Source organism: Alternaria arborescens, assembly GCF_004154835.1.
Source record: "Alternaria arborescens strain FERA 675 chromosome Unknown contig_10, whole genome shotgun sequence".
NCBI lineage: Eukaryota > Fungi > Ascomycota > Dothideomycetes > Pleosporales > Pleosporaceae > Alternaria > Alternaria arborescens.
The window spans coordinates 837,362-864,006 of record NW_021167865.1 but is presented as its reverse complement, the minus strand read 5'-3'; the positions used below and the strand labels follow the sequence as shown (position 1 = coordinate 864,006).

Below are 26,645 nucleotides of genomic sequence, written 5' to 3'. Positions count from 1 at the left end.
AGCTGCACCGGGTCGATCGTCATCGACAGCGATAGGACACCATAAAACGCACGCAAGGACACCATTTCGCATATCAAAGTTTTCACGCCCAAAAGTTCCCGGTTGCTTGTCCCGCGATCAGTATGTCATCAACCAATCGAGTGACGCATGATCGACGCAAGCGGCCAAAACTCGAGCATAAAACTACAGACGACGAAAATTTGCAACCACATCCTGTCGAAACTTTCTCAACTGTAGTACATGTGGATATAGCCATGGTAACATCAGAAACCAAAGTCGGTGACGCTGGTGTATACCAAGCCATCGCTGCGCGGAATCAATTCGATTCACCCTTCCTACGATTACCAAGCGAGATACGCAATCAGATTTACTACTTTGCGCTCGGAGGCAATGAGATCTATTTCATTTCCAATTGTGACCAAAAGTCACCGCTATGGGGTCGCCCTTTGGGGCAAAAGATCTGGAGTCTCAAACCCATCAAACAGATCATGGCCGTCAACTTGCCACTCGCATGTACCCAGGTCCGTCGTGAGCTCGGAGAGTACTACGCTTTCACTTTTAACTCGTTTGGCGCGACGACGGACGTAGGCGTTGGGCCACTACTGCATCAGCTTACCTCTGCTCAGAGGCATAGGATTGAAGTTCTTATGGCGAACCATGCTTATCCCATTGAAAATAAGATTTACGACTATAGTCGCAATTTTGCCCTGGTACCAAATCTGAAGCGACTGGTCCTGAGGGATATGAGTGCTATGAGTGTTCAAGAAAAGAAGAACACAATCGATCGACTTCGAGCGGCTTCTAACAATAAGGAGATGAAAATTGAGATCTTGGATATCTGCTGATCTCAATCGAGTACGTGGAGGCTGGGTTGAGAATGCAGGATCAGGCTTCGCTTCTGAAAGGCATTTTGGAGGTGGATTAGGGAGGCAGAGGTGAGCCGACGTGACTTGGTCATGCAACGAACCCGATCACGCTGCTTGATTGATCAGTACGCTTTTGTATCCAGGACGAGAAGAATTATTTCTATGCACAATTATACTGGCTACAAGCGGTATTCGCAATATACTAAACACCACTCCTTTATACTCGAGCAATTCAAACACCCACCATACTCTACGTACTCCCCAACTCATGCCTCTGCTCAATCACACTAACCCTACCACTAAGATCCCGCTCGTCAATCTCAATAACAGGTCCATGATACGTCTTCCTCGCCCAAACCGCATAATAAATCGCACTGATTCCAGCGATGGCACCCGTGACCAAGACAGCCCAGTTCATATTTGCAGGCGTAACAGCAGCAAAGCTCGGCCAAAAGCTAAAGAAGAAGACGAAACTAAGATACGCACAAGCAAAGACATTGTTTGCGATGCCGATGGCACCGGGAAGGCGCCAAGGGCCCCAGACGGTGCGTGACATTCCGTCCCTGGTGGTGGATGAAGATGTTGTGTCCGTGTCGAAAGCTTCGCTGGGGGTGAGAATGGCACCGGTGCAGCGGCGATAAAGGAGAAGGGATGATGTGAGCAGGTAAGAAGAAAAGAGACCGGCGATAGCGACGGAGATCACGCCGTTGAAGGCGATGGTTGATCCGATGTTTACGAGGGCGAGTAGGCAGGCGATGAAGCTTGTGAAGGCTACGGCGTAGACGGGGATGGATGTACGATCGCTGACCTGGTTGGGATTAACACTGCTTCTTTCCGCTCATATAGATAGAGGGGCTGTATACATACCTTGCTCAAAGTTCTCCATCCTGGTAGTCCTCTGTCTCGGGCAAAGGCCCAACATATCCTTGATGTTGACGCGGAGAAGCCTACGTTCGCGCTGATGGTAAGTACCATGACGATCGATGCCATGACTGCAGCACCGGATCGCGATTGTACAGCGCGGTGGAATATGGCCATAAAGGGAAAAGCAGGATTCTCATCGAGCACTTCATCGAGGTTGCCCATGCGGAGAAGCACGGTGAGGATCATGGCGAAACCGAGAGAGCCGTTGATTGCAATGCCGGTCATGATGGAGCGAGGCACCACAACCTGTGCATTGTGGATTTCCTCGGACAACTATAACAGCATGTTAGTGCTTTGCTGCGAATGGTAGTGGCATGCATTCGTCTCTTTTATGAGCATACTCACATGAATCGGCCCGTCACCACCAACAAAGGCAAATACACTCCCCATGATTCCAACACAAAAGCTCAATCCTTGGCTTTGCCAGCCACCCATGTTGACGAACGTCGTAAAGATCTCTTTAGCATTGCCCTGCGGTCCTAGCACTAGAAGAGGGATCAAGATGGCGAAGAAACCCAGGATATGCAAGACCAGTAGCGCGCCTTCGAACTTGGGCAGTAGCCATCCGGCAGCGATATTAATGAAGACGCAGAAGGCGATGATGGCCCAGTAGAGGAGGGTAACGTGCCAATTTTGCGGGACGTAGGTGTCAGGTTGGCAGAGCATGAGGAGACCTTGGATGAGACCGCCGGTTAGGAAGGCGCCGGAGCCGAGAGAGGCGAGCCAGCCGCATAGTGTGAGCCACCCTATAAAAAAGTGTGTTAACAAACGATCAAGTCATGGAGTTTGAGATTTGGAAGAAAATTGCTGTACCTGAGATGTAGCTAAGAAGTCTCGCGGAGCTTGGTGGAGCAAGCATAGACACCCAATGGTACTGACCACCAGATGTAGGCGCCCTTGATTCATTCTTAGCAATTGGCCTTTTTCAAACCGGACTTCAATTGCCACTCACATTGAGACAAGCTCGCTGAGAACCATAAAGACGGATACAGTGCCTACCCAGACGGTAAGGTAGCCATAGATGACACCAGCCGGCCCACCACTTCTTCTTTCAGCATACAGTCCCTTCGTCAGTACGTCGTACCATTACTCACTTTTGGAAACCGACTAGGAACAGCCTTGACCTTGTTAGCTACGTGTCAATGTAGTACTGGGATGTTGTACAACTAACACAAGAGATCCTTCCCAGGTGATCAAAACGGTACAGCTGAATCCTAGGATGGATAGGAAACCAAACCGGCGCTGCAATGCCGTTAGTGATGTAAGCAAAAGCGTCAGAGATGATACGTACCTTTAGCACAGCTTTCTTTCCCAGTCTCGCTAGCGCAAGGTCGTCGGTCTTGGTGGTAGACTGAGTCGGCGAGACGACCAGCTCGACATCGCCACTCTTGGTCGTAGACGACGCCATCGTATCACCAACACGAGAAGAGGAACCGAGAAGAAAGACAATCAAAGGACCTGTGATACGGATAGATGTTGAAAGGGAAAGAGAGATGAGCGCAAAAAAATAAAGCAAGAAGCGAATTACCGTAGGAACAAGTACTACAGCAACTGCATAGATGAAAAGCGGCTTATGCACAACATTCCAGCCGAGATGGACTTGTTGATCCTCGTACAAGATCCTTACCGTTACCCTATATCCCGCAAACCAATAAAATCACACCACCGTGTCCCGGTCCGGACCACCTACTCAAAGAAAACTAGGCGCATATGCTGCGGCATACGTGCCGTGCCACATGCAAGGCGAAACGAGGGTGCAGCAGGGGTGCGCGCTCGCTGCAATGAACGCCAAATTTTTGCATGTGTTGGTATGTACATTTTGAAAGCTCGTCTACTATGGATATATTTGCACTGTAGTGCTATGGTTTTCACTGCGGTATTGTTGCAGCCGGCATGTGAGCTATGGGGTCTACTTGCACTGCCCAACTCTTCGATACCTTGATGCTTCTATCGGGCCCGCCCTGAGAACGGGTAGAATGCTCTGAGCGCCCTGATCGTGATATGTCCATGAGCTGGTACCCTTTGCTGTCGTCTTTGGAGGTATGCTCCCCTCGACGACGTAAGTCGTCCAAACGCATCAGCCCCGATTCGAAACCCTCCATAAACAATTTGGTGTATGGAAGGCATGTTGTCACAATGGCAATACATTGCACAATCTGGTTGCAGATGGTTGATCGCCAATAACCGAGTGTCAGATCGTCCTTCAGAGCAGCATCGGTGCTTTCGCGGTTGAAGAAGCCAAGCTGGATCGCAGCAGCAACGAGAACGCTACGAAGAGATTGTCAGTACTGACTGGAGTGCGTTCGAGACTTCGAACTTACAGCAGTCGGCATGAGAATAAGGTCATGACCGCCGCCTTCCGTTGTCGTCGTATTTGAAGTTGTGCTGTTATGACCAGTTCGAGTGCCACGATCGCGATCTCCGTTACGATGTTGAAACAGGAAACGATATTCCACCAGGTCAACTATCCATAGTCAGTCACAAGGTCGAATCAGCATCTGTGCAGTTTACTGACACGGTCGATGCATCGATCCAATGTCCTATCCCACGGCCGTGGTAGCCGGCATTCGAACGCTGCGACTAACACGGAACACACCAGCCACAGAGTTATCACAGCCAAGACGCCAAAGTTGATTCTACGATGAAGTTCGGAGGGCGTCAATTGGTGGACGAATGCTACGACAGCAAGCTTCGAGAAGCCAAGGGAGACGATGAAGAGGATCATCGCAGCGTATTCACACTACACTCATATCAGCATTCCCGACCAGATACTCGAGCGGAGGTGGGAAATTACTTTGAGGTTCGACTCAATCTGATATCCGTCCAAGGTCGCAATCGGTGTGCCAAAGCCATAGTGAGCTTGCAGTGACACTGCGATCGACTGTGCGACGCAGAATACCTGGTCAACTCCGTTAGTCAACGCTCGCAGCATTCTGGTGTTGGACTTACCAAGGCTGCAAGAACGAGCCATGACTCGATCGTGAGGCTCCGGAACACATAGAACTTGATACCGGCGTGCGTGAAGAATGCCAACAGACTGGTAACAAGAGTGAACCAAGTGAGGATCTGAACGATGGGCGTCCGATTCAAGTCCGATATAATGACTTGATTCATCGTCGTAGACATGCGCTATGATGGCTGTTGAGCGGAGACCGATCTACGACTATCGCGAAAATGACCATGTTGTATGGTTTGTGGGGTGAGCGGCGCGGGTAGCCAAAAGGAGGGTGAGTGTATCAGGTACGGGCCCGCCGACACGGCTCTCTTCGTGAAGAGTAGTACAGCGACGCGGTGCCACCTGCAGCTGCGCAACAGCGCCAATGCCAGAAAACTATAGTGAAGCTGTCGCGTTGGGCACAAAGCGGCTGGCATGCCGGCTAAAGGAGCCGTTCATTACCTTATGCCGTCCTCGAGACCTTGTGGGTTTCCACCGGAATAATCGAAAAGAATGCTTACGCAGCTTAAGCTTTCTTGCGAAACGTTCTAGCAAGTTTACGCATGACACTCCTAATCGTGGTAGACTTTGTGCGATGCAAGCGGTGTCAAGTAGATGCACGAACACAAGCACGTGTTTCCGAGGTTGTTGTCGATGAAGACCTCGACTGATCCCGAGATGGTTTGAGCCGCGCGTTTGTTGAACGTATCCTTGCCACAGTTGGCAGGTAAGACAGCAAATTTTCCAGCTTCTCGGGACGCAATCTGGAGGGCATGCACGCAGTATTCGGTCTTCAGGCGAAGCGGGAACCCGATCAACCACACTAAAACAGTGCCGGGAGCGGTCCGCATCATTGGAGTTAGCTCTTCATCATCGCTTATTCGGACGGATGCCTCCATTGACATATAGCGCGATGGCGTGATGCTCGCTTGCGGAAAACGATGGTCTTCCTTTCGTGAAGTGGAGGGTTCAGGAAATTGTAGCAGTATGCCTAACGGCAAAGGTGATTGGCTTGCGGTTGGGCGGAACAGTATGCCACTTTATCCACAAGCGGAGTCGCCGAAACATTAGGAAAGCTTTCCGTTGTAGGATTCTTGATTGAGATACACGAATTTCTAGCCAAATATCGCGGAGAACGTGTTGAAACTGGTGACACGAACTCTCGATAGGAGGATTCAGGATGGCATCGCGCCAAGACGCTAGATGAAGCTAGGCCTCAGCGATGGTGTCTCCTTGTTTGACTTGCGCGGAGCACTACCAACCATCACACCACGCAAGAAGATGTTATCCGGACTGACGCAGCGGCATATCCCAGCAACGGGTGAAGTCTTAGATACATAACGGTATTTCCGAATGTGGCGGGTAAATTCTGCAGGCTGTGAGCTACGCGATAACAAGCTCTGGACCGAGGAATTTCATCTGGACCCCGTCCCGCCTGGATGATGAATCCATCGCTCATCAATTCACTGGTGTACCGCAGAAGGAACCTGCCGACAACGAGCAACGGACTTCTCATACAAATATATCTTACTGGAAATTACCCAGTAAAGAGGTCGCCCCAAGACCACGAGCCCTACCTTGGCCTAGCACCGCGAATCCTCCCCACCTGCCGTACATTGCCGTCCAAAAATGGGAGAAGGAAATGTTTTGACAGTTCTCCTAATTGCGCTGCAACGTTGGGTTATCGGCCTATAAACTAACATCCGGAGAAGCCAGCAAATCCCTGACAAGGTCGACAGCTGCGATGTAATTCGACAGTCTATTCTTCTCCCACCCAATTCTTGCCGACTCGTATCCTTGAGAAAGACCTCGAGCATCTAATACAGATAGTCCTATGGAGCGCCAAGCGGGATCCAGATCGCGCATCTTCAAGGACTCTCATGGTTACTGGTCCTAATGCTCATCATCGACAAGCGCGAATCCTGATTCTTGCATGATGGCATTCTTCGCCATATTTGTCGGTGCCTACAGCCGGTCACGTCCCGCATAGTAATTCTTCTCAACGACGATATGGGTTGCGCGAAGCGAAACACTAGCCTCACTGCATGTTTGCCTGTTCGCGTATCATACAGCGAACCAATGGCGTGTTTTCTCACTCGCGAGTGTCGCCGCTAGAGGATTCGACTCTCAAACCAGATAAAGTGGATGGGTTCAGCGAGTACCTTGTCGTGAGTATCGTTTTGTATGCCTGCGAGACCCCGAGTAAGGGACGATAGATCTCGGCAACGTGCTTCAAGACTCGATTTTGCTGACGATAGCGAGAAGCGCCAGCAAAGCTTACATGTATCAGTGGATGGGTTATCATATTGACCAATTCAACTCACAAGTTCCAACAGTCAGTATGAATGCAGCGACTGTAAACGCCGTCTGTGCATCACCGCCTTTCGCCGTCCATGTAACGCCGACTACAGTCGCTACTACCCATGGCACCGATCCAACAAGTCCGATGCGGAAGCCGCTCCAATCTTCGACAAACTCCAGAGCATGACGTCGGTCAGCCTGACGCAGACGAAATACCCAGTCAATCCACTCCGATTCTGTTTCGATGCTTTTCGGATGTTGATACGCGTAGAAGACCTCTTGTAGGGTGAAGTCGTCCATCGGCACAACTTCCGGGCGAGTAGTAGGTGTATATGATAGAACTCGAATCCGCCTCAGCGTTTTGAGTGATAGGTAGCGTCGCCAGAAGCCGCGAATGTGTTGTTCGTACTCTTGATGGAGGGCATGGAAGAATTTTCGATCGTTGAAGATCATACTCGCGTTGTCCTTCCAAGGTTTTTCGGACACATCGAGTGTAGAAGCAGCCCATCTGGCTCGACTAGCAACCTGGATCTGGCGTCGTATACAGCCCTGGCTACCGGACCTATAGCACATGAGATTTAAAGAGCATGTTGGCTTGCTTAGACTATCAACTGTTGGGGAAGTCACCGTTTGAGTCGGAGGGAAAACAGAAGGCTCAATCACTACACTAGTGCTGGTTGGATGGTACGATAAACTGTTTTGTTCCGCCGTCGACTCTAGGCTAGCAGGCAGTGTAGATCTTGGCTCGGCTGCACTCTGATCCAAAGCGGTTAGGTTTCCCTGGAAGTGCCTGGTCTCTCGATAAGAGGTCCAATGACTTGCATATTTCCGTCCCTTCTGTTATCCTCTACTGGTGAGGGAGTCGCCTCATTGATTGTGGTCAAACTTGGGGCTTGATACTCGTATGGGTATGGAGCTTGATACTCGTAATGAGGTCTCGGATAATTTTGAGGACTCGGAGTGGCTTGGTATTGAGGCAAGAGAGGAGGATTCACTCCATGGCTTGCTGTCGATCCTGCGGATGTCGGCCATGGTGTCTCGTGGGGAGGAGCTTGCGACACATTCGAGCTTTTCTTGGACTTAGTAAACCAGCCCATATTTGATGTTTAGTGAAATGTCGAGTTGGGGATAGTGATCATGCCGCACTTAAATACCGGTTGTTGCTCTCAGCCGCGGCTGACTTGGGCCTTGGTATTTACTCCGCCACCAGCCACCCAGGCTGTACACTGACCAAAATCGACTCAACACACCATTGTTTTCTTTAGCAATTGGCAATAGATATTACTGATCTTCTAACCAGCGAGTAAAGACTGTGTAGTAGCTGTAACAAGTGAGATTCTGCCTCGACGCAACCCTGGCCTGTAGTAAAAGCATGCGATATTATACGGATTTACGCTAGACCTAAGGATGTAGATCAGGGTGTGGCGCTACACTAGACTACAACATAAGAAAATCGGCACCTGATTCGCGTTGCATATACGCGTGCTTGGGGCGGGATGCACGACCACCTGGATGGGGGACTCAGGGCTCGATACCTCGGGGCATCGTATATATGGATAGGTAATGTATAGGCTCATGTCAGGCACGAAGAGCGACAAGGAAAGCGGTCTCAGATTAGCTACCAACCTTTACACCAACACAAAACATTCCCCATTCTGCACTTCCTCAACCTTAACTTCCTTCCTTACCACCCCTTCTCCCCTTTTCTCCTGCCCTAACCCCCACTCCAACGTCCTAAAGATATCATTAGCAAACCACCACACCAAACCTCCATAGCTCAGCTGATCATCATGTGTACTAATCCAATACTTTGCTCCACTCTCCCTATACAACTGCAGTCCACTCGCTACCCCGAAAGTATTTTGCCAGTTCCAAGTCCAGCTCTCCTTGAGTCCATGCAGCATCGCAAGAGTAGAGAAGCTTGGGGTAGAGCGGCGCAGAAACGTCTGCAGAGCTGGCGTGGAAGTGTGCAGACCGTGCGGCGAATAGAGAACTGCTTCATGCGTGCCCGGTTCGGGGGTCCAGATCAAAGCACTGAGGAAGTTGAGTTCGTGATGTCCTTTGATGCGAAAGATTGTTAGGCAGGAGGGGAGGATGGGGCTTGGGTGCAAGGTCATCCAGTTGCCAGCGAACGTGTCTTGTTCGAGATCTTTGTAGGTGATGATGGTCTCGAAGTGATTGAGTTTTTTGATGATGAGGGCTCCTTCTGGAGTGGTGAAGACGGGAACTGAAGAAGGGAAGGTTAAGAGCGTGGGTGTGTGGAGGTGATCTCCATAATGCAAGTTTACGAATATGGCATCCACAGGAGATTTGTCGTCGGCTGTCTGAATCGTGGAAGACGCGACAATGCCTTCTTCGGCCGCTGCGGACTCAATTTCTAGCACAAGTTGTTCCACGCCTGCGCCATTACTGACGGCAGGTGGGGACGATAGAGCAAGAAAGACTATCCATGACGACACTTGAACTTCGGGACCATTGAGCCAAGGATCGTGCACGATATGGAAGTATGCCTTGCCTGTACTTTGGCGCTCCGCAAAAGGTCGAGGAAAGGACAAGAGCCATGAGTTGTCACCATTCAGTGACGTGAAGATGGGTCGTAGCTTTTGCTTGGAGTCGAAATGCGTTTTATGCTTGGCATCACGACTGGAGGTCATTGCGACGAAGGCTGTGTGTATTACTGTCAGATGAAGGGGCTGTCAAACAAAAAATGAAGGGGCGTGGCTCCTCAATATACCGGGCGTCGAGGAGTGCAACTAATCTCCGCTCGGTTGCATTAAGCCGTCAGCACGACGCAACCCTGGTCGGTGGCTGTCACCACAATGCCCAGCACCAATCAAGATCCACACGAACGATAGACTGGTATCAAAGCTTATGTAATAACCTTGGCGGATTGTGGTGGTCAGCAGCTTGTGGCTGTGCATCAGCCTTCTTGTGATAGGATCACAAACGCGATCAAGAGGACTGCTGACATGGACATCAAGTTCTTTCTCAGAAAGCTACGCAATAGAGCCCCGCACCAAGCTTCCTTCAAAAAATAGTGGCACGCCTGACAACCCCACGTATTCAAATGCAGTCGCTCAAAACTCTCACTAATCACAATCTTTGTCAACACCTCCAAGATGACCTCTGAAGTTACCTTCAATGCGACTGGCGACCTCAAACAAGACAGCCCAGTCGCCCGCTCAGACCCCCGCGATGACGCGAGCCTTGCAACCCTAGTAGATCCAACTCCAACAACGTCCCCCAATCGAAAAACAACTCAAGAGTCGCAAGCAGCCAAAGAATCGTATGACGACTACATCAAGAATCTGCCACCGCCATTCTGGGAGACCAAGACACCAAAGACGAAAGCAGCGAACGACGAAGTGATCGCAACCAGAATCAACGCGGTGTGTGCGCCAGTCACAGCCGAGCAGCGCGAAGAAGATGAGCGCCTGAAAACTATGTCCTGGCGCGAGCGGTGGCGTGACCGCAAAGCGAAACGAGAAGCTAAAGAGAAGAACAAAGATCCTGATATAAGGCCTGTAGAAACGGGAAGCCGAGCACAGCTGAACGTCTTTGGTAGCAATATCAAGGAGAAGCGAGTGAAGCGGTGACGTGCCTACGTAAGGAATGTGCTGTGGATTGCATAGGAAATTGCACAACGGCGAAAGAAAACAACTGCTATAGTACCTCATGCTCGCATCCCTGTAGCATCATTGTTGAGAGCAGGTGTCCATTTAGATTGCCGATTTAGGCGTCAACCGCATGATTTACACCCATTCCCACAGCGATGCCTCTATACTTCCCCAGAATTTCTTAGAGATCCTGTTAAAAAGTGTTGTTAGAAAGTGTTTCCTCGACCGAGCATTGCAGAACGCTAAGATCACAGTCGTCACCGCTCAAACCTTCAACTCAGACCACATGAAGATCGGCTAAAATTCTGCGGACTTCGAAACAAAAGGGAGAGAGGCAGACCGGGTTTCAGATCTTATCACGAGATCATCAATTTCTTGAGCAAAATTGGGAGATCCATCGTCATGAAGTGGGTATGTAGAAAACACATGCTATTCGATCCATCGCGAAAGATCTAGGATGATATATTCGATACGGATGGACATCTGAAGCGTTCGATGCAATGACGACTCGCGACACTACGTATTTCAGGTCATAGCGGGTGGCCATACTGTACGATGTACTCATCGAATGCGCTTGGCATATCCGAAGCAGTTGTTCCGTTCAAAGCATAGGCGAGCCTATACAGGACCTTATTGTTAGTATAACATATTCAACATCATGCTTCGTGATTAATGGTGCTCTTACATGGTCTTGTATGTCTCGTCTTCGAGGTTCAGAAGGTTGTATGTTGAACCGCCTTCAATCTCCAAAAGATCTGGCTTGATGCAGTCCTGGCTTTCAGAAGCGACGTCGGTCGACCTCCTCCTATTGGTGAAGCTGTAACCGGCTCCCGTGTACTCCACGTTGTTGACTTCCTTACCATGGCAGACCAAATCCCTGCCGTTCGAGTCGAACACATGGATTATAGGCCCACAGTTCCCTCCTCCGTGCGATCTGATGCTCAGTCGCCAGTTTGTGGGAATGGCACGGAACGAGTAAGCCCATGATACACCGCCGGTAGCGTAGCATCGGTCAGGGTTCACGTTGGTGAACGTGACCCTGTTTCCACCACCACAGTGTGACTCGACGTGTCCTTGGATATCGATAGCCGCTACTGAAGCAGCGAGGGCAAAGATGGTGGTAAGATGCTTCGTTTTGTAGAAGTAAAGAGAGCTGTGATATTGAAAGGTATCAAGTCAATTCTGTAGAGGAGCGATTGATGGTGCGACGAGTGCTCTCTTGACCGGCTGCAGTCTACTCTTTCATACTTCTCTCATCCATTTCTAAGAGAAGATGCACATGCATGCTCTTTTTTCAGCTTACCTGATGTATCAAGGTGACATCCCAAGTTCTGCATGGTAGACAGCGGTCAAAGCTTTGCAAGGCCTCAAAGGAGAACTCAACCTTTAGCGATACAAGGATGATGATTAACCACGCGAGATGAGACTCTGGAAGTGTTGTAGCTCCAGGTACAAATGCTCGGAAGGTCAAGCAGATGGAGTGCTGAAGCCGTGCCGGGCGTCTACTGGTTCTATGACTGCTTGTGACTTGGTGGAGTCTACTGCGTAGAGGATCTAGACCGACGATTTTAGAACATAAATACATACGTGTTTTTTCGTGTCGCCAACATCTGCACGTGCGTGAAAGCGGTATCGACTACAAGTAGGTTCACAGTTGTGAGTCGGAAGCCGGGAAACGGCCCTAAACAGAGATCATCCGTACGATCAGGCCAATCAACGCTACTAGACATTCAAAGGACCAACCCCAAGCAGAGCCTCTTCGCACGTCCTTTGCTGTTCTTGTAGGACGCCTCGGGCGTAATTATATTGCTTGACGACGCTTGTTTACCAATTCTGGGACAGTCGCCATTTTGACTTAGCCTGTATACGCGATGTAACACTGAAATCCTGAGGGACTACATAGGTCCATTGTTAGAATGATTGGTGATAGTACACTTGGACTGGAGCTCAAGCAGAAACTGATGCGCAACTTCGCAAGCCGCTGGTGATCTATCTCTCTTAACGTCTTTAGTAGAACGAGATGCTAATCCCAGCAGTGAAAATGAGTGTTCGCGGGTCTGCCATCCTCGATAAGGCACCTTACGCCGATGCGCCGAGCAAACCTTCCCCGAATACGGTGCGAGTGGCATTCAGCAGGAGAGTTCAATAAATCGTTACCACTGCGTATAGCGAGGATCGTTCGTATTGGCAAGTCGTCTGTAGATTGACCAGGTAGTGATAGTGTAGTTACCTGCTTAGCCGAACAACAAGAGAACAAAGATGCTCCAGGCGAGGGGGGGTATGGTCTCATTCCATGTACTGTAATCAGGTTTCTTCCCATCTCATCGGTTCGTGATCTTCCGAGCGTCTGTATGCGGCTTGATGAGTGTAACACTGGATAATTGACTACTTTACGATAACCAACTCATTCAGGCGATGCCACTCAGCTCGGCGCACCGGAGCAAGATCATCAGGACTTCAGGTCATACAGAGATGCCCGTGATGCACTGGACGCGCCATACTAGCTAGCAAGGAGGAAGACAGGCATCTAAGTCTCTGTGACCAACCACTGTACGACAGTGAAGTATACATTCGATCAAGGATTTTAATGCAAATTTCTTAAGAGCGTATGAATCGCAGTTTTACCTGCATTAGCATAGCTATGCTCTGTACAAGTGACAGCAGGAAGAGTGGGAAGATCGATTCTATGTTGGTAATGCGGATCGACTCAAATGCCGAATGAGAAATTATGTGTGTAAGATTTCATGAACGCTGGGACAAAAGCGCCGTATGTCTCATCCGTTGTAGCTGGTCCAAGAATGTCGGAAAAGATTTCGCGTGCCTGATTGTGGGGTGCGGGCATGTTGCTTAACAGTCCCTGCGCGAGCTGCAACCAGTCTGTGACTTGCGATAATCTCGATCGCAGTAATTGAATCTTCAAATGGTCAGCTTATCGTCGTTCGTCTTGCAAGGGAGTAGATGGATCACTTACTTCTGCTGTTTGTTCGAAGGTATTTGTCTGCTCACCAGATCTCAATGCAATACTATACAATTTCTTACAGCCATCTAGTAGATCACATACATCGCTTCCTTCTTCTTGGAGGCGCTCAAGATGTTGAACGAAGTCGTGAATGAGATGAGCATCAGTGTGCGCTTGAATTGACGCTGGATGCGCAAGTACTTCTGACAACAAGATTAGAACCGCGGAGAGTGGGAAGCATAGTGTTTGCCTCGACGCCGTTAGCTAATGGACATGAGATTGTCATTTAGCGAACCCTAAAGAATACATACCAGAGATGTGTCAATGGCTGCCATTGCAAGCGGAGCTGTACGCGAAGTATTTCCCGGGCTGCAATTACACAGGCTGCTCTAGCTAGCTGACTGCTGGAAGGACATGCATTCAATTCAGCAGCCCGTTGTTCGTCGGAAACGGGATCAGACACCATCGGACGGGCTAACAATACTACTACCATGCTGACTTTGCTTATGCAGCTAAAATAGATGTAGTGTAGCATAGCGATAGGCATTTCGAGGAGCGGCGACTCGTGCGATCGAAAGCCTGGCTGGATGCTAATCGGTAAAGAGTTTTTCCATGCTTGAAGTTCTTTGTCGATTGCTGTGATGGCATCTTCAATATCAGAAAGCTCCCGCTTGGCATTCCAGGAGAGCGCTTGTTGAAGTACTTTGTGAATCCGTAACTGCGTCACAGCAAGGACAGCTCGTCGTCGGAGATAAATGGTCTGCTCAGTCTGTATGAGATCTTCTATGCGATCCACATGGTCTGAAACATGATGATATACGTGTCCGGGAAATGTAATGTCGAAATTATCTACGTCTAGTAATGAAGGTGTACCGTACCTGTGTGCTAGATCAGCATTAACAACATATGTTACCCAGAAGATCGTTCTCTGTCTTTCTGCTACATCAGCCTCCAGATGGATATAGCGCTCGTACTTGTGCAGCCCAAGCATGTACACCGACTGGGCGACAGTAGCTGCCAGTCGTGCAGCAACGCAGGCATCAGCGGTGCGCAGCATGAACAAAGTCATTGCGAGCAATGCCTCGCAGGTGGAGATCTGAGGCCTTTGAACAATCGCGAGCTCGACGTACGTCGCAAACGCGTTCTTGAAGAATGCCCATGCTATTGAGGACATTCCAACGACGGACCCACTGGCTGTCCTATGATGTGCAGACATAGCCAGGAACGAACAAAGCGTAGCCCATCGGCTTGGATCACTGGAACACTCGTCCACGCCGGCACGGTACTGTTCGATGAGCTGTTTCAGGACATCTTCCGTCGTAAGAAACACCCCGTGAAGCTGAACCTCCTCAATGACTGGCCTTATCAACTCCACTGCATGATCTTCAGGAGGAAGCGATGTAAATTTCCCCCTCTCAAAGCAGCTCTGGTTCGCCTGTATGCGAGCTTGCATCTGTCTTGCTGTCGTGCGGATATCTTCAGAAAACGCTATAAATTGTTTGACGGCTGTGGGCAACATCCTTTCGGTTTCACTGATACTGCAAGGACTCCGGTTTGATTCATCCGTGCTATTGCGTCTTGAAATGGCTTGGTCTTTGAGCAGTGTGGTCAGTCTTATACAGTTTAATCCAGATTTTCCTCTATAAATTTACCTTCCCTGAAGTCCTGAGTTGCCGTGTCGTCACGCACCTCTTCGTGGCCTCTTGATTGTTCGCTCTCAACAGTACGTCCAGGTTCTGATTCCAAAGGGTATCTACCCTGGTCATGCTGCTGTATGAAGGGCTTGGTTGATTCTTTACTGCACAAGATAAGCGACTCATCCGCTTGTACAACTCCTATTCACGTTTACCTCTTTCCAGGGCCCCGTCGCCGCCGTACCGTATAGATACAGTGTTTCTCATACTTTGAGCAGTAACTACAGCAAGGTTTACCACCGTCGCAGCGTCCTTTTCTCTCCTTGCACTGCTGGCATGCCTGATGTAGGTAAGCGATCTCGTTAACTTTCAAGGTTCTCTTGTTGAGTTGGAGAATACTTGCGTTCATAATTCGTTTACGACCGAGCATGGTTGTGAAGGCTCGCACTCCTTTGCACTTGTGAGATTATCGAGAAGATTGGGCTGAGAGCACATAATCTTGTGGTTTGGTAAGTTAGGGCTTACAAAGCATAATCACGTGATCGAAATCGTCTCTCGATCACGTTTTGTGGTACATCTCATTAGAACATTAGTCCATCTCAGGGTAGATACGCTCGAGGCCTTCCTTGTTCCCACAACACTCGTAAATCGCCCCGGCCTCAAGACGCATGTGAGATAACGTCTGAGGAGGCTGTCGACATGTGACATTGCCTACGGATACAAATTGCATCCGAAGACTACCGCGCACAGACGTATTAGTAAGGCCGGATGTATTTTTCCTCGTGTATAGAAGACGGATGCATTTTTTGCTAAGAACAACAACTACTTACGATTTGCTTACAAAGGCCGCGAGTACCCAGGTATGCTTGGTCATTCAGGATGTAATGAGGTTCCGAAGCCGCCTGCCAAGTGTATTTATGGTCTTGCGCAGTATAAAAAGAGTCGCCGGGTGCTATGTTGAGCCATATCAAAGAGCACATCAGTACTGGTCGACTATACCACGCATCATCTTCCAACAACAATTAGTCTGCCGTAGAGATGTCTGTCATTGCTGTCGCAGGAGGAACCGGAAAGCTCGGCCGTACTATAGTCGAAGCCATCATTGAACAGGGGAAGCATCAGGTCGTCGTCCTCGCTCGACTGGTTCGTAGCTGTATCGCTTGCTATGTATTTCGCTGACATGGAGCTTTAGGGTAGCGAGTCCAAAGCCAAAGAGCTCGGCGTACCTGTACTTGGGCTTGACTACAACAACGTGGAGGCTATCAGAGATGTCCTACAGTCCAATGATGTCGGCACGGTCATCTCGACTCTGGACACTATGGCTGGAGCTGAGCCAGAGATAGCATTGATCAGAGCCGCGGATCTGTCCACCAGCACGAAGCGGTACATCCCAAGTTCTTGGGGAATCCGATACACGCCTGAGTAAGTCTTTCTTGTAAATCATCGACGAACAGACTGCTCATTGTAGTACAGAGTGAAAGCGATCTTTTCGGTAGCCGAAACTAAGCTTGCTGCGATGACAGCTCTCGAGGCTTCGTCTCTCGAGTATACCTGTGTGATCAACGGCTTTTTTCTTGACTACTACGTTATACCCAAGGTTTCGTCACACATGGGCCCATTCCCTGTCGTCGTTGATATGGCCAACAACGCTGCAGCAATTCCTGGATCTGGCGACGTGCCTGTCGCTTTCACGCACACTACAGATGTTGCGCGTTTTGCTGCCAGTCTGCTCGACCTCCCCACCTGGCAACCAGAATCCTATATTGTTGGCGAGAAGCTGACATGGAAAGAGTTCGTGGCTTTAGCCGAAGAAGTCAAAGGCGTCAAGTTCGATGTGCAATTTGACCCGTTGGAGAAACTGCAAAAGTCTGAAGTGACTGAATTACCTGGACATAGGGACCTATACCCTTTCTTTCCAAAGCAGATGCTACAATCTTTTATAGCCACTTTTGGCATACTGTTCGCCAAGGGGTTCCTTGATCTCGATGCGATACCTGGACAAGGGGGTATGAAGGCACGAGGCGTGAAAGAACTCATGGAGCAGGCTTGGCGATAGGAATGGACTCACTTGTACTGAGTAACCAAGGAATGGCAGACACTGAACGAACTTAGAATTGCAGGGATATAAGCAGAATGCACTCGCTGGTCTTGCAATAGTGATTGTCTTCTGGGGCGGCGTGCGCGCGATATATTCTATACTCGATAACATGCAAATAACGTGTCTATATTAGATCTCCGCCAGCGAGCAGAATGTAAATGCTAAGCTGACGCCTTGTATGCTCCCTCTCAATGTTATGCGTATCCTCAACCTCTCCCTACGCCCTGATCTGCCACCTAGCCTCTAACCCCACCGCCTTAGCAGCATCCATGATTCTAAACTTCTCCTTGGTACTGAGGAAGCGCAAGTGAAAGCTACTCTTAAATTGGTCTGTTTCACCAATGTAGAAAACCTCACCTATACGCTCAGGTCAGCGCCAGATAGTTTGACTGATGATTGAGCTCCAAGGTCGTGCCGGTAGTTTACTGACTATATGCAGGCCATTGCATAGCACGACTAGGAACATAATTCGCGTTAACAGCGTTTGGCCTGCGACAGAAATCGATGCTTTCTGATAAGATAAAGCACGTCAAAAAATGGAGAGGGTTTCATCGAATGGCTACGCTATGCTGAACATTTACCCAACTCGCCAATGAGCTCCGAGAGCAAAGCCGCACAAACATCGTTGTTTTTCTCCTCGCTCAGGTCACTATGAGGATCAACATCAAGACATTTCTTGATAACTGCTGCGTATACTGAGCCCGTGACACTGTCGTAGTGAGTCAGTATATATTTTTCGGCCTGGAAAACATGCTTGGAAAGACGTACCCAATCAGGGACTCCGCTTTTGCTTTCATGTCTTCCCTCGCCCTGTTGGCTTCTGCCGGTCTTCCACGCCTTGGTATCACCACGAGCTCAGACAAGGGCTGCCACATTCCAATTTCAAGTAACACGCAGCCTACACTATAAACATCGAAGAAGCGTGAATACTTAGTCAGCGGCGCTTCGATCTTCTTCGGGTGCTGATACTCGTCAAGAGTTATTTCTCCTGGCGCCTGGGTGCGAGTCGGGTCCTCTCTCCCCAGTCTCCGGTCGTCGATACGCGCATGGCCGAAACCCACCAAAAAGGGCTTGGAGTAGTCGAGTCGCGGTGTCGAGGAGATTCTGCTAGACCGAACTTCCGATGAAGTAGGGAAAAACATGATAGACCCGGGCCTAATATTTCTAGAGGAATAAATCAGTGATGCGTTCGGATTGGGATGTAAAAGCCCGATGTACGAAATCAAAAGAGTATACTCAACTTGTGGACCCAGTCTGCACAATGCATCTTATGTACAGCATTAACAAGTTTCTTCGCCAAATTGAACCGTATCCCAAGGTCTTCTCTTCTGCCTCTCGCCTCCTGAAGGATCGTTTGCAAGGATTTTGGCTTCCGTCTTTGAGAGATGGACCCTGGCATCATGAACTTGAGATTGAGTCTAATGTGATCTGGTGGCGCCATGACCAGTCCGAACCGCTTGCTGTATCCTGAATTATCCTCAAGGATACCATAGCAGGTCGGGAGTAGCACTTGTTCCGACATCTTGACTGAGAGCATGCGTGCCTTCGCCTTCGCCTTCGCTTCCCTCTCGACCTCCCTGCCGCCAGACATCCACTCGATGTATACGACCCGCATTTCCTTTGGAAAGGGGAACTTTTTCAAAAGCCCCATTTCCGCGTCCTGCGACCCCGAGACCTTGTAATCTGGATCAGTCTGGAAGTCTGATAGTTCAAATCGTCGTACTTCTCGGGACCGTTTTTGCCCCTTTGCCACCAGTTTTTGGTCCTTTACTGCGTTGGAGAATTCGGCAATGCGTGCGAACTCCTGGTATGGCAACGATTGTTGATTTGATTTCTTCGCCCTGTTTACTTCCACAAACAACGCCTTTACCTGTTCTTCCGAAGCGCTCTTGCCGAAGACGAAGTATATGTTCTGTGTTTGTATTACTTGTATAGCAGGAGGGCTAAATCGATGCAGAGCCTCATTGCATTCCCTCAGGCGATCGACCAGAGTATCCGCGTTGCTGTTGTCGGATGTGAGGACAAATCTGCATTTCTGGATGAATGGCAAATTCTTTTTACACCCGTTTACCCACTTCTTGAAGGACGCTTCGGAAGTTAATAGCTTCTTCATATCAGGACTCGGTATCTCAGCAGGTTTTCTAATGCAAGGTTAACGATGGACAGAATTCTGCGTACTAGTCTCACATTTGTTCATGACGATGACGATCTTTTAGCTTCAATCCGTATTTGCTCAGTAGCTTACTGGCGTTGCATAAAGTAAACGATAGCAACGCAAGCTCATGGCCAATGGCCAGTGCTTCGGAATGATTTTCTTTCGAATACTCTTTGAATTTTCCCCACTCATATCCGTCGAGATCCCATGGTCGTCGCCATGCTTCAAAAACCTATTTCGCATAAGATTAGGACTTTCGCCATGTTACGGGGGTTGCTCACGTTGATTTGAGACTGCACCCTCCAAGAGACTTCTTTAAATGCGTCTGAGGCTCCTACGACGTCTTGCACCAACCGGAATCCATCTGCAAGGTTTCAGCCTTGAACTCTCGGATAATGAGGTCTGCCTACCCCTGCAAAGCGGAAGCAAACCGACAGCTGCAGTTGCGATGCCAAACGCTTCGGCCATGATGGATCAGAATCGCTATAGTTGATTGCGATGTGAAGAGCAAAGCTATGATCTGGAGTTCTTTAACCCTGTGGAAATATAACCTTAAATATACCGCTTTTCAGCCGCACCATAACGAGGTCACTAATCCATACAAACATGCAAAGCTGAAGTTTAGGCAAAAGGCGGGGTATTGATAAGCGTCAAGAGATACAGCCTTGGGGTATGACTTATGGATGTATATACCATCTGATAAAGGATCGTACGGAACGATAGCAACAATCGCCTTTGTAGCTACTACTTCGTCCGATAGCCTAGGTCTATTCATCGAGGCGCATTACGAGAAGAGGTGAAGTAGGCTCACTTGGTATATTTCACAGTTTTCTAAACATTGTCGGTGGCCTCAGCCTAGCTAGACTCATTAGCAGCTGACACAGCCACGGATGCTCGTCATCCAAGTCGCGAATCTTTTCTCTTTGAGTAAATTAGCGTCCTTAACTTGCTGGTAAGTTGGCTGGAAGATAGTGTGTACCGAATTGTTGTCTATTTAGCTGTGATGCGAATGTCATCGGTGTCAGCCGCAGCTGGTCCGCAGCCATGCCCGCCTCTTGGCGAAGCACGCAGCTGCATGACGCTTCACTTACGCACAACGTCGCAGGCATCCATCACAACTCTCGTCTCATTCCTCCGTGGTACAAGCATGATTGGCTAGAAGATGCTGCTCGATCAAATCTCTGAGCGATGCTCTGGGCCTGTCTCGCGAGTAACGCCGGTGAGCTTCGACGACGGATGCTCCGCGGAAGAGCCTTGGGCCGGCACTCATACCTCGTGTGTTGCATCTGATACAGGAACAGGAGGTTTCAGCTGGCCATCGAACACTGCTATCATATCGCTGAACAATCGCCGGGGGTATAGGTGTTGCAATGTAGTGGAAACATGATCGGGGACAAGTATGCCTAGGTGCCGAGCTAACCAAAAAGGGATGGACCCAGATTCGCCGCTCGCGCTGTCCTTGGCAGTCATATCGTACCGACCAAGTCAAATTTCGTAGCCGGAGAGATCCCCAAGCAAAGGTCTTTGGGTTAAAGCACGAATTGAATCGGAACGAGACGAACACACTCTGCTTGTTGAACTTCGACAATGCGCACCATTCAGAGTGCTACCCCTCTTTCCCAATTGGGAAGGTTTGATAATCTGTCGATTACACTGGCATTTTGGTGAAGAGACGTCTTCGTTTCCATTCTTCGCGAGGGCTCCAGCGGTTATGCCATAGTATGCTTACAACAATTCTCGACCAAGAAAATTCGAGTTTGAAACCCGAATTTGTGTGTTTCTCCTGATGGTAATACTGCGTGCATATACTGGCTTACGTTCGGTCATCCACCATTGTCTCACGTAGCAGGCCGTCCAGTCCCTTTCCACATCAATCTTTCAGGTTTCACACCGATTGCAATATTCCCTATTCGAGCAATCATCCGTGACGGAGTGAATTAGAAGGATGCATACTCGGACAGGCAACAATCCTCACCTATCGATCACGGCAGAATCTGGTGGAACGCTTCCCTTTTAGCAGCTTCACCTCAGCACTAGTCAACTACTGCAAGGGGCTTTGCTTTTCACGTACAAGGTGCTACAACCCACGGACTCCTGCTATTGCCTAATCGAGTAATCCGTCGTCCCAAGCAATATCAGGTAAAGCTGCTTGAGATGGCGTAGAATCGTGTTGATCAATGTTCCAACGCTCCAAGGATATTCGATGTCTCTCTGCGCGCCGTCCCGGGTTGTTAGGGTCTGTCACAGATTGTGCTCGAATAATGATTTTGATCTACACCGCCGTACTTGAGTAGTGAATGACGTTGTTCGAGTATTGTTGTAAGGTCGTGCCGTTCGGTTACTAATCTTCAGCGTACTCAAGCCAACAGTCTTTCGTCACATCCATAGCGCTAGGCTTCGGACGAATGTAGGTTTACTCCGACCCTCCGCACTAGGAGTAGGGTTTTAACGACAAGTTACATCACAGTAAGTGTGAAAGACGCTTTTTCGTAGGATACGAGTTATGACATATTGCATAGAGAGCGACCCACCACCTTTGGTACCAACGGAATCGGGTTATGTGGAAGCCGAGCAAGCTTCCTCCACCACAAGTTCTAAGAACGTATCGCTTAGAATCTGTCCTGCGAGGACACGTCGTCTGCCTAAATCATGAATCGTCAATATGGATAACATGTGGAGAGTATCCCGCTCGACAAGTCGTTGGGTTGGTGTCACGACAAGCATTGAGAAAGTTGCCGCCTTATCCGGTGTCTGGAACTGACTTTGCACAGGGACACTCATCCTGCGCACATCGCCGGATCACATCTGGGGAGAAAGATGGAGATAATGCGATACAGCGGGTCCGGACTTGGGAGTCGAGATCCCTCTTGATGGTGTTGTGCATCGATCCCGACCCCCACGACGATTCCAAGGAATGCCTTGGTTATGCAGGGGCGGCATTAGGATCGGCACGCTCAAGCTTTTGTCGCACGCCACGGGCGTTTTGCGAAACAGCCTTCCGCGATAACGGCAATGACCCTGAAATAAAGGATAAGCACCTTGGGATCCCTTGACACGTGAAAGATAAAGAAATAACGGTCGAGTAATCCCCAAGTCGATGCGACCGACTGAGCGACCGAGCAGCAGCTGTTGATAAACTTTTTTGCCTGTGTGTCGCGCGACCTCCGAGGACTGCACATGCTCAAAATAGACACAGTCTGCAGAGTTTTGAGGGACCGACAAGAGAAGTGTCCGGGACCTGCATTGCAATGCTGGGTGACGTCGGTGGCTGTCGCTTGAGAAACTGTTGGCAGAACCCTAACGGTGTATGCGACACGACTGTCATCGGCATCGCGACCAAGATAGGTACCCGGCACCATTGTTGAAGGCCAATAACGGGCTTATTGCGGTATGCGCGATGGCTATGGTTGGTTGCGGACGCGTATCCTTACAGCTTTCTGTACCAAAATCGATCCCAACAGAGATTCTAGACAAAGCGACGAGGCCCACCCGGTGTGTTTGCCATGGCCACAACTCGTCCACCGTCGCGTCCACGACCCATTTTTCCTTTCGCGCCAGTCAGTGACGAAGGGTTGGCAGGCGAAAATGAGGAATCGCAGATCGGGAGCCCCAAAAATAATCCCTGGCCCAGCGCTGCTCCTTTAACCCCAGGCATGCTCCACCTCATGCTTTGCTAACATCGCTGCTGTTCATTCCACTGTGTTATCTTTCTTCTTTCTCCATCGCATCGTACTATCAATTAATCACTGCAGAACAAGCCGCTTTTCTCCGTCACTCGCTAAAACACCATCTGGAAAATTCGGCACAGAGCTTGACGTCATCCCGTTGCAGCAGTTCGCGTTTGACCCTGGACCGCCGGAAGGTCGAGCGCATGCCATTGACTTCTAGTCTGGCGTCGAAAAGCACACCATCGTTTCATTGATAAGATTTTGCTTCCACAAAGAAATCGCCGCGAAAGCAAACACAGTCGCTTCCTTATCGCTCCCCCAGAGTGCTTTTCGGTCGGACACTTTGTCGAACTTGGGCCTGAGCGCGCCTCGACACCATGACGACACCGAACATCGAGCGGCCGGAGCCGACATACGATATGGATAGTAACCTATACCCTCACCAGCGATCTTCCGACGAGGACGGCACAGTTGTGGGGGACGAACATCAGCATCCATTGCGTGTGGACACTGGGGCACGGCCAACACACATGAGATCGCGATCTGGCACCCATCTTACCGTCGAAACCGCACACGACATCCCAGCCATGAAGGGCGTACAATCGCCTTCGCAGACACGTGAGCAGGCGAGCAGGCTCAACGATGACCTTGCTGTGCTGGCTATCGAGCAAGGCTTGGACGAAAAGGAGGCTCTGAGGCGTAATGCGTCAATGAACCCGTCTCTTTCACGCGTACGATCCCGTAGGGAGGACCTCGTAGACGACTTCGACGCGGCGACGAACCCATTGCACGAGCAGGCAGCTCGCTATACGCCACCTGAGAACCCGACCACGAGCTTCTCCAAGTTCTTCAAGAAGATTCATAACTCATCGTGGCTTGTGAGGTACTTTACGTACATTACTCCCATGGTTCTCCTGATCCTCATTCCAATATTGGTTGCGATATTTGCCTTTCCTAATGCTAGTGTCGGGGGTGTTGAGCTTCTTTGGTTTTCCATCTGGCTTATGATCATATGGCTGACGCTTTGGGCTGGACGAGTGAGTATCTTTCGCCTTTCGCATTTACTAGCACTGACATCCATTGCAGGTACTTGCTAAACTCCTTCCATGGCCTATCGGTCTCGTCTCTAGTCTTTTCACCAACAACAGCAAGAAATGGAGAGACATGGGCAAACAGCTCGAACTTCCAGCTACCTTGTTTTTCTGGTGGTTAGCCATCGAAGTGTCTTTCCTACCGACGATGACGAACCATCACGTCAATGGTAATAAGAGCACTAAAAGCTGGGAAAAGACTATGAACAAGGTTCTCGTCTCTCTGTTCGTTGGTTTCGTCCTCAACTTTATCGAGAAGATCATCATCCAGCTCATCGCCATCAGCTTCCATCTCCGAACTTACCAAGACAGGATCGAGTTGAACAAGTTCCAGATTGGAAGTTTGGCCAAGCTGTACCGATTCTCCAAAGAGAAGATCGCCATGGAAGATTCAGAGTTTGAACAAAACGAAGACCACGCTCCATCTGGCGCTCGCACTCCCGGTCAGATCCTCACAGAGGCACAAAAGAACATCAAAGTCGGTTTCAACAAGTTTGGAGACGTTGCTGGAAAGGTTGCTGGGGATTTCACAGGTCGCACGGTGACCGGCAGTGGCCATCCTCACCAGGTCGTCTTGCAACTTATTGGCACAACCAGTGGTGCCCAGGTCCTAGCCCGCCGACTCTACCGAACTTTTGCGCGACCCGAGACAGAGACAGTTCATGCCGAGGATCTCAACAACGCTTTCGACAGCGACGACGAAGCCACCGCTGCATTCTCCATGTTCGACAAGGACATGAACGGCGACATCTCCATGGAAGAACTCGAGGCTGTCTGTGTCGAAATTGGTCGTGAACGCAAGTCCATCACCGCATCCCTGAAGGATCTCGATAGCGTCGTCTCCAAGCTCGACGATGTCTTCATGTTCATTGTGCTCATCATCACAATCATCGTGTTCATCTCGCTCATCTCGACGTCCGCCGCGGGTGTGCTTACATCCGCTGGTTCGACCCTTCTCGCTCTGTCGTGGCTCTTCTCCGCAACCGCTCAGGAGTTCCTCCAGTCTTGCATCTTCGTCTTCGTCAAGCACCCCTACGATGTCGGTGACCGTGTCACAGTCTACGGTAACACGGGAGATCTAGGCCGCGGCGACGACTACTTCGTCAAGGAGATTGCCCTCTTCTACACGGAATTCAAGAAGATGCAAGGCCACATTGTCCAAGCGCCCAACAGCTACCTCAACACGCTCTTCATCCTCAACCACCGTCGATCGGGAGCCCTCGCCGAAGCCGTCCCCATCATCATCAAGTTCGGCACAACGCTCCAGCAAATCGAGCAACTCCGCAACGTCCTCCTCGAATTCGTCACCGAGGAGAAGCGCGAATACCAAACCAACATCCTCACCGAACTCCGCGCCGTCCAGGAAGTCCACTGGCTCGAGCTCAACGTCGTCTTCTTCTACAAATCCAACTGGCAAAACGAACTCCTCCGTCTCCAGCGCCGCAACAAATTCATCTGCGCCCTCACCATGGCCATCCAGGAATGCGGCATCGAGGGCCCGCGCATGCGCTACCCAGGCCAAAAGGAGAGCTTCCCCGTTTACCTCCAGAACCTGCAGAACCCGGCTACACCTGGTGTTGGCATCAACGGCACGCCCGATCAGCCCAACGGCAACATCCGCAACGAACCCCAAGACCAACCTTTTGTCGCGCCTGCAGAAGGCGTTGCATCACCTGGCGGTACGACGGCTGGACCCGCAACCGGGCGCACGCGCTCAGGTTCCATCCTGCGCAAGCCGGGCGTAGCGGAAACGCTATCCGCCATGAACAAGCGCGTCGACTTCTCGCTGGGAATGAAGAGCATGGGCCTCGACGACCCATCAGGCGACGTGCTCGACGACCGCGAAGCCGAATCGCGCGCGCGCGCCACCGTCGTCCGCGTCACATCTCCCTCACGCAGCCAAGACCGCGACCGCGCCCGCGCTTCGGAAGACACGAGCGCATCCGCGCGCTCCACAGGTCTCCAGCGCGTCGGCACAAACGCCTCGTCCGTCCTCAAGGAACGCACGCACCGGAACCGCTTCTTCAGCCGCTCCCGCCACAGCCATGGCGGCGGCGCAGATGAGGAGGCCGCCATGGCCGATATCCCAGAAGCAAACAGCGACTACGATACCCCTCCCAATGGACGCAAGAATAAGCTGGATCCTAGGACCGGTGTGATTAGCCCTAGGGCTGTGCATAGTCGAGCAACGGCGGAAGAGGAGATGCCAATGCGCAATGCTAGTGCGGATATGCCGAGGAGTACGGGCGCGCTGCCTAGTACGGCGGATAGTGAGAGGACGTTTGGTCATCCGCAACGATCGCGGACTGATGGGATTGAGATGAGGAGGTTTCACTAGAGTGGTGAAATTGTTTTCCTCTTCTTCTGTTCCTTTGAGAGTGATCATTCTCTCTCCTC

At 50.2% G+C, this 26,645-nt stretch overlaps 9 protein-coding genes across 9 annotated transcripts; 4 read left to right on the top strand and 5 right to left on the bottom strand.

The window, feature by feature from the left end:
• Nucleotides 1-254: 254 nt before the first annotated feature.
• On the top strand, nucleotides 255-845 carry AA0111_g5377 (hypothetical protein; the record flags this gene model as incomplete). Its single annotated transcript, XM_028651480.1, has 1 exon — nucleotides 255-845. One exon carries the CDS (start codon nucleotides 255-257, stop codon nucleotides 843-845), a length of 591 nt encoding a protein of 196 aa, XP_028507329.1.
• Nucleotides 846-1,116: 271 nt separating this feature from the next.
• Nucleotides 1,117-3,198, bottom strand: AA0111_g5376 (hypothetical protein; the record flags this gene model as incomplete). The annotated part of the gene is made up of 8 exons (XM_028651479.1): nucleotides 1,117-1,674; nucleotides 1,734-2,063; nucleotides 2,136-2,536; nucleotides 2,604-2,686; nucleotides 2,743-2,832; nucleotides 2,885-2,908; nucleotides 2,962-3,032; nucleotides 3,082-3,198. The coding sequence occupies 8 exons, from the start codon at nucleotides 3,196-3,198 to the stop codon at nucleotides 1,117-1,119; spliced, it is 1,674 nt and encodes a 557-aa protein (XP_028507330.1).
• A 460-nt stretch (nucleotides 3,199-3,658) lies between these two features.
• Nucleotides 3,659-4,904, bottom strand: AA0111_g5375 (hypothetical protein; the record flags this gene model as incomplete). Its single annotated transcript, XM_028651478.1, has 5 exons — nucleotides 3,659-4,058; nucleotides 4,112-4,254; nucleotides 4,387-4,530; nucleotides 4,585-4,689; nucleotides 4,740-4,904. The coding sequence occupies 5 exons, from the start codon at nucleotides 4,902-4,904 to the stop codon at nucleotides 3,659-3,661; spliced, it is 957 nt and encodes a 318-aa protein (XP_028507331.1).
• A 3,750-nt stretch (nucleotides 4,905-8,654) lies between these two features.
• AA0111_g5374 (hypothetical protein) lies at nucleotides 8,655-9,680 on the bottom strand (the record flags this gene model as incomplete). Its single annotated transcript, XM_028651477.1, has 1 exon — nucleotides 8,655-9,680. One exon carries the CDS (start codon nucleotides 9,678-9,680, stop codon nucleotides 8,655-8,657), a length of 1,026 nt encoding a protein of 341 aa, XP_028507332.1.
• A 465-nt stretch (nucleotides 9,681-10,145) lies between these two features.
• AA0111_g5373 (hypothetical protein) lies at nucleotides 10,146-10,622 on the top strand (the record flags this gene model as incomplete). The annotated part of the gene is made up of 1 exon (XM_028651476.1): nucleotides 10,146-10,622. The coding sequence occupies one exon, from the start codon at nucleotides 10,146-10,148 to the stop codon at nucleotides 10,620-10,622; it is 477 nt and encodes a 158-aa protein (XP_028507333.1).
• A 551-nt stretch (nucleotides 10,623-11,173) lies between these two features.
• On the bottom strand, nucleotides 11,174-11,904 carry AA0111_g5372 (hypothetical protein; the record flags this gene model as incomplete). The annotated part of the gene is made up of 3 exons (XM_028651475.1): nucleotides 11,174-11,261; nucleotides 11,329-11,796; nucleotides 11,882-11,904. 3 exons carry the CDS (start codon nucleotides 11,902-11,904, stop codon nucleotides 11,174-11,176), a joined length of 579 nt encoding a protein of 192 aa, XP_028507334.1.
• Nucleotides 11,905-16,274: 4,370 nt separating this feature from the next.
• Nucleotides 16,275-17,292, top strand: AA0111_g5371 (hypothetical protein; the record flags this gene model as incomplete). The annotated part of the gene is made up of 3 exons (XM_028651474.1): nucleotides 16,275-16,379; nucleotides 16,429-16,658; nucleotides 16,710-17,292. 3 exons carry the CDS (start codon nucleotides 16,275-16,277, stop codon nucleotides 17,290-17,292), a joined length of 918 nt encoding a protein of 305 aa, XP_028507335.1.
• Nucleotides 17,293-17,898: 606 nt separating this feature from the next.
• AA0111_g5370 (hypothetical protein) lies at nucleotides 17,899-19,957 on the bottom strand (the record flags this gene model as incomplete). Its single annotated transcript, XM_028651473.1, has 6 exons — nucleotides 17,899-18,043; nucleotides 18,103-18,498; nucleotides 18,726-19,475; nucleotides 19,522-19,721; nucleotides 19,771-19,853; nucleotides 19,900-19,957. 6 exons carry the CDS (start codon nucleotides 19,955-19,957, stop codon nucleotides 17,899-17,901), a joined length of 1,632 nt encoding a protein of 543 aa, XP_028507336.1.
• A 3,577-nt stretch (nucleotides 19,958-23,534) lies between these two features.
• On the top strand, nucleotides 23,535-26,586 carry AA0111_g5369 (putative MscS family protein; the record flags this gene model as incomplete). The annotated part of the gene is made up of 2 exons (XM_028651471.1): nucleotides 23,535-24,194; nucleotides 24,244-26,586. The coding sequence occupies 2 exons, from the start codon at nucleotides 23,535-23,537 to the stop codon at nucleotides 26,584-26,586; spliced, it is 3,003 nt and encodes a 1,000-aa protein (XP_028507148.1).
• Between the last annotated feature and the right edge of the window lie 59 nt (nucleotides 26,587-26,645).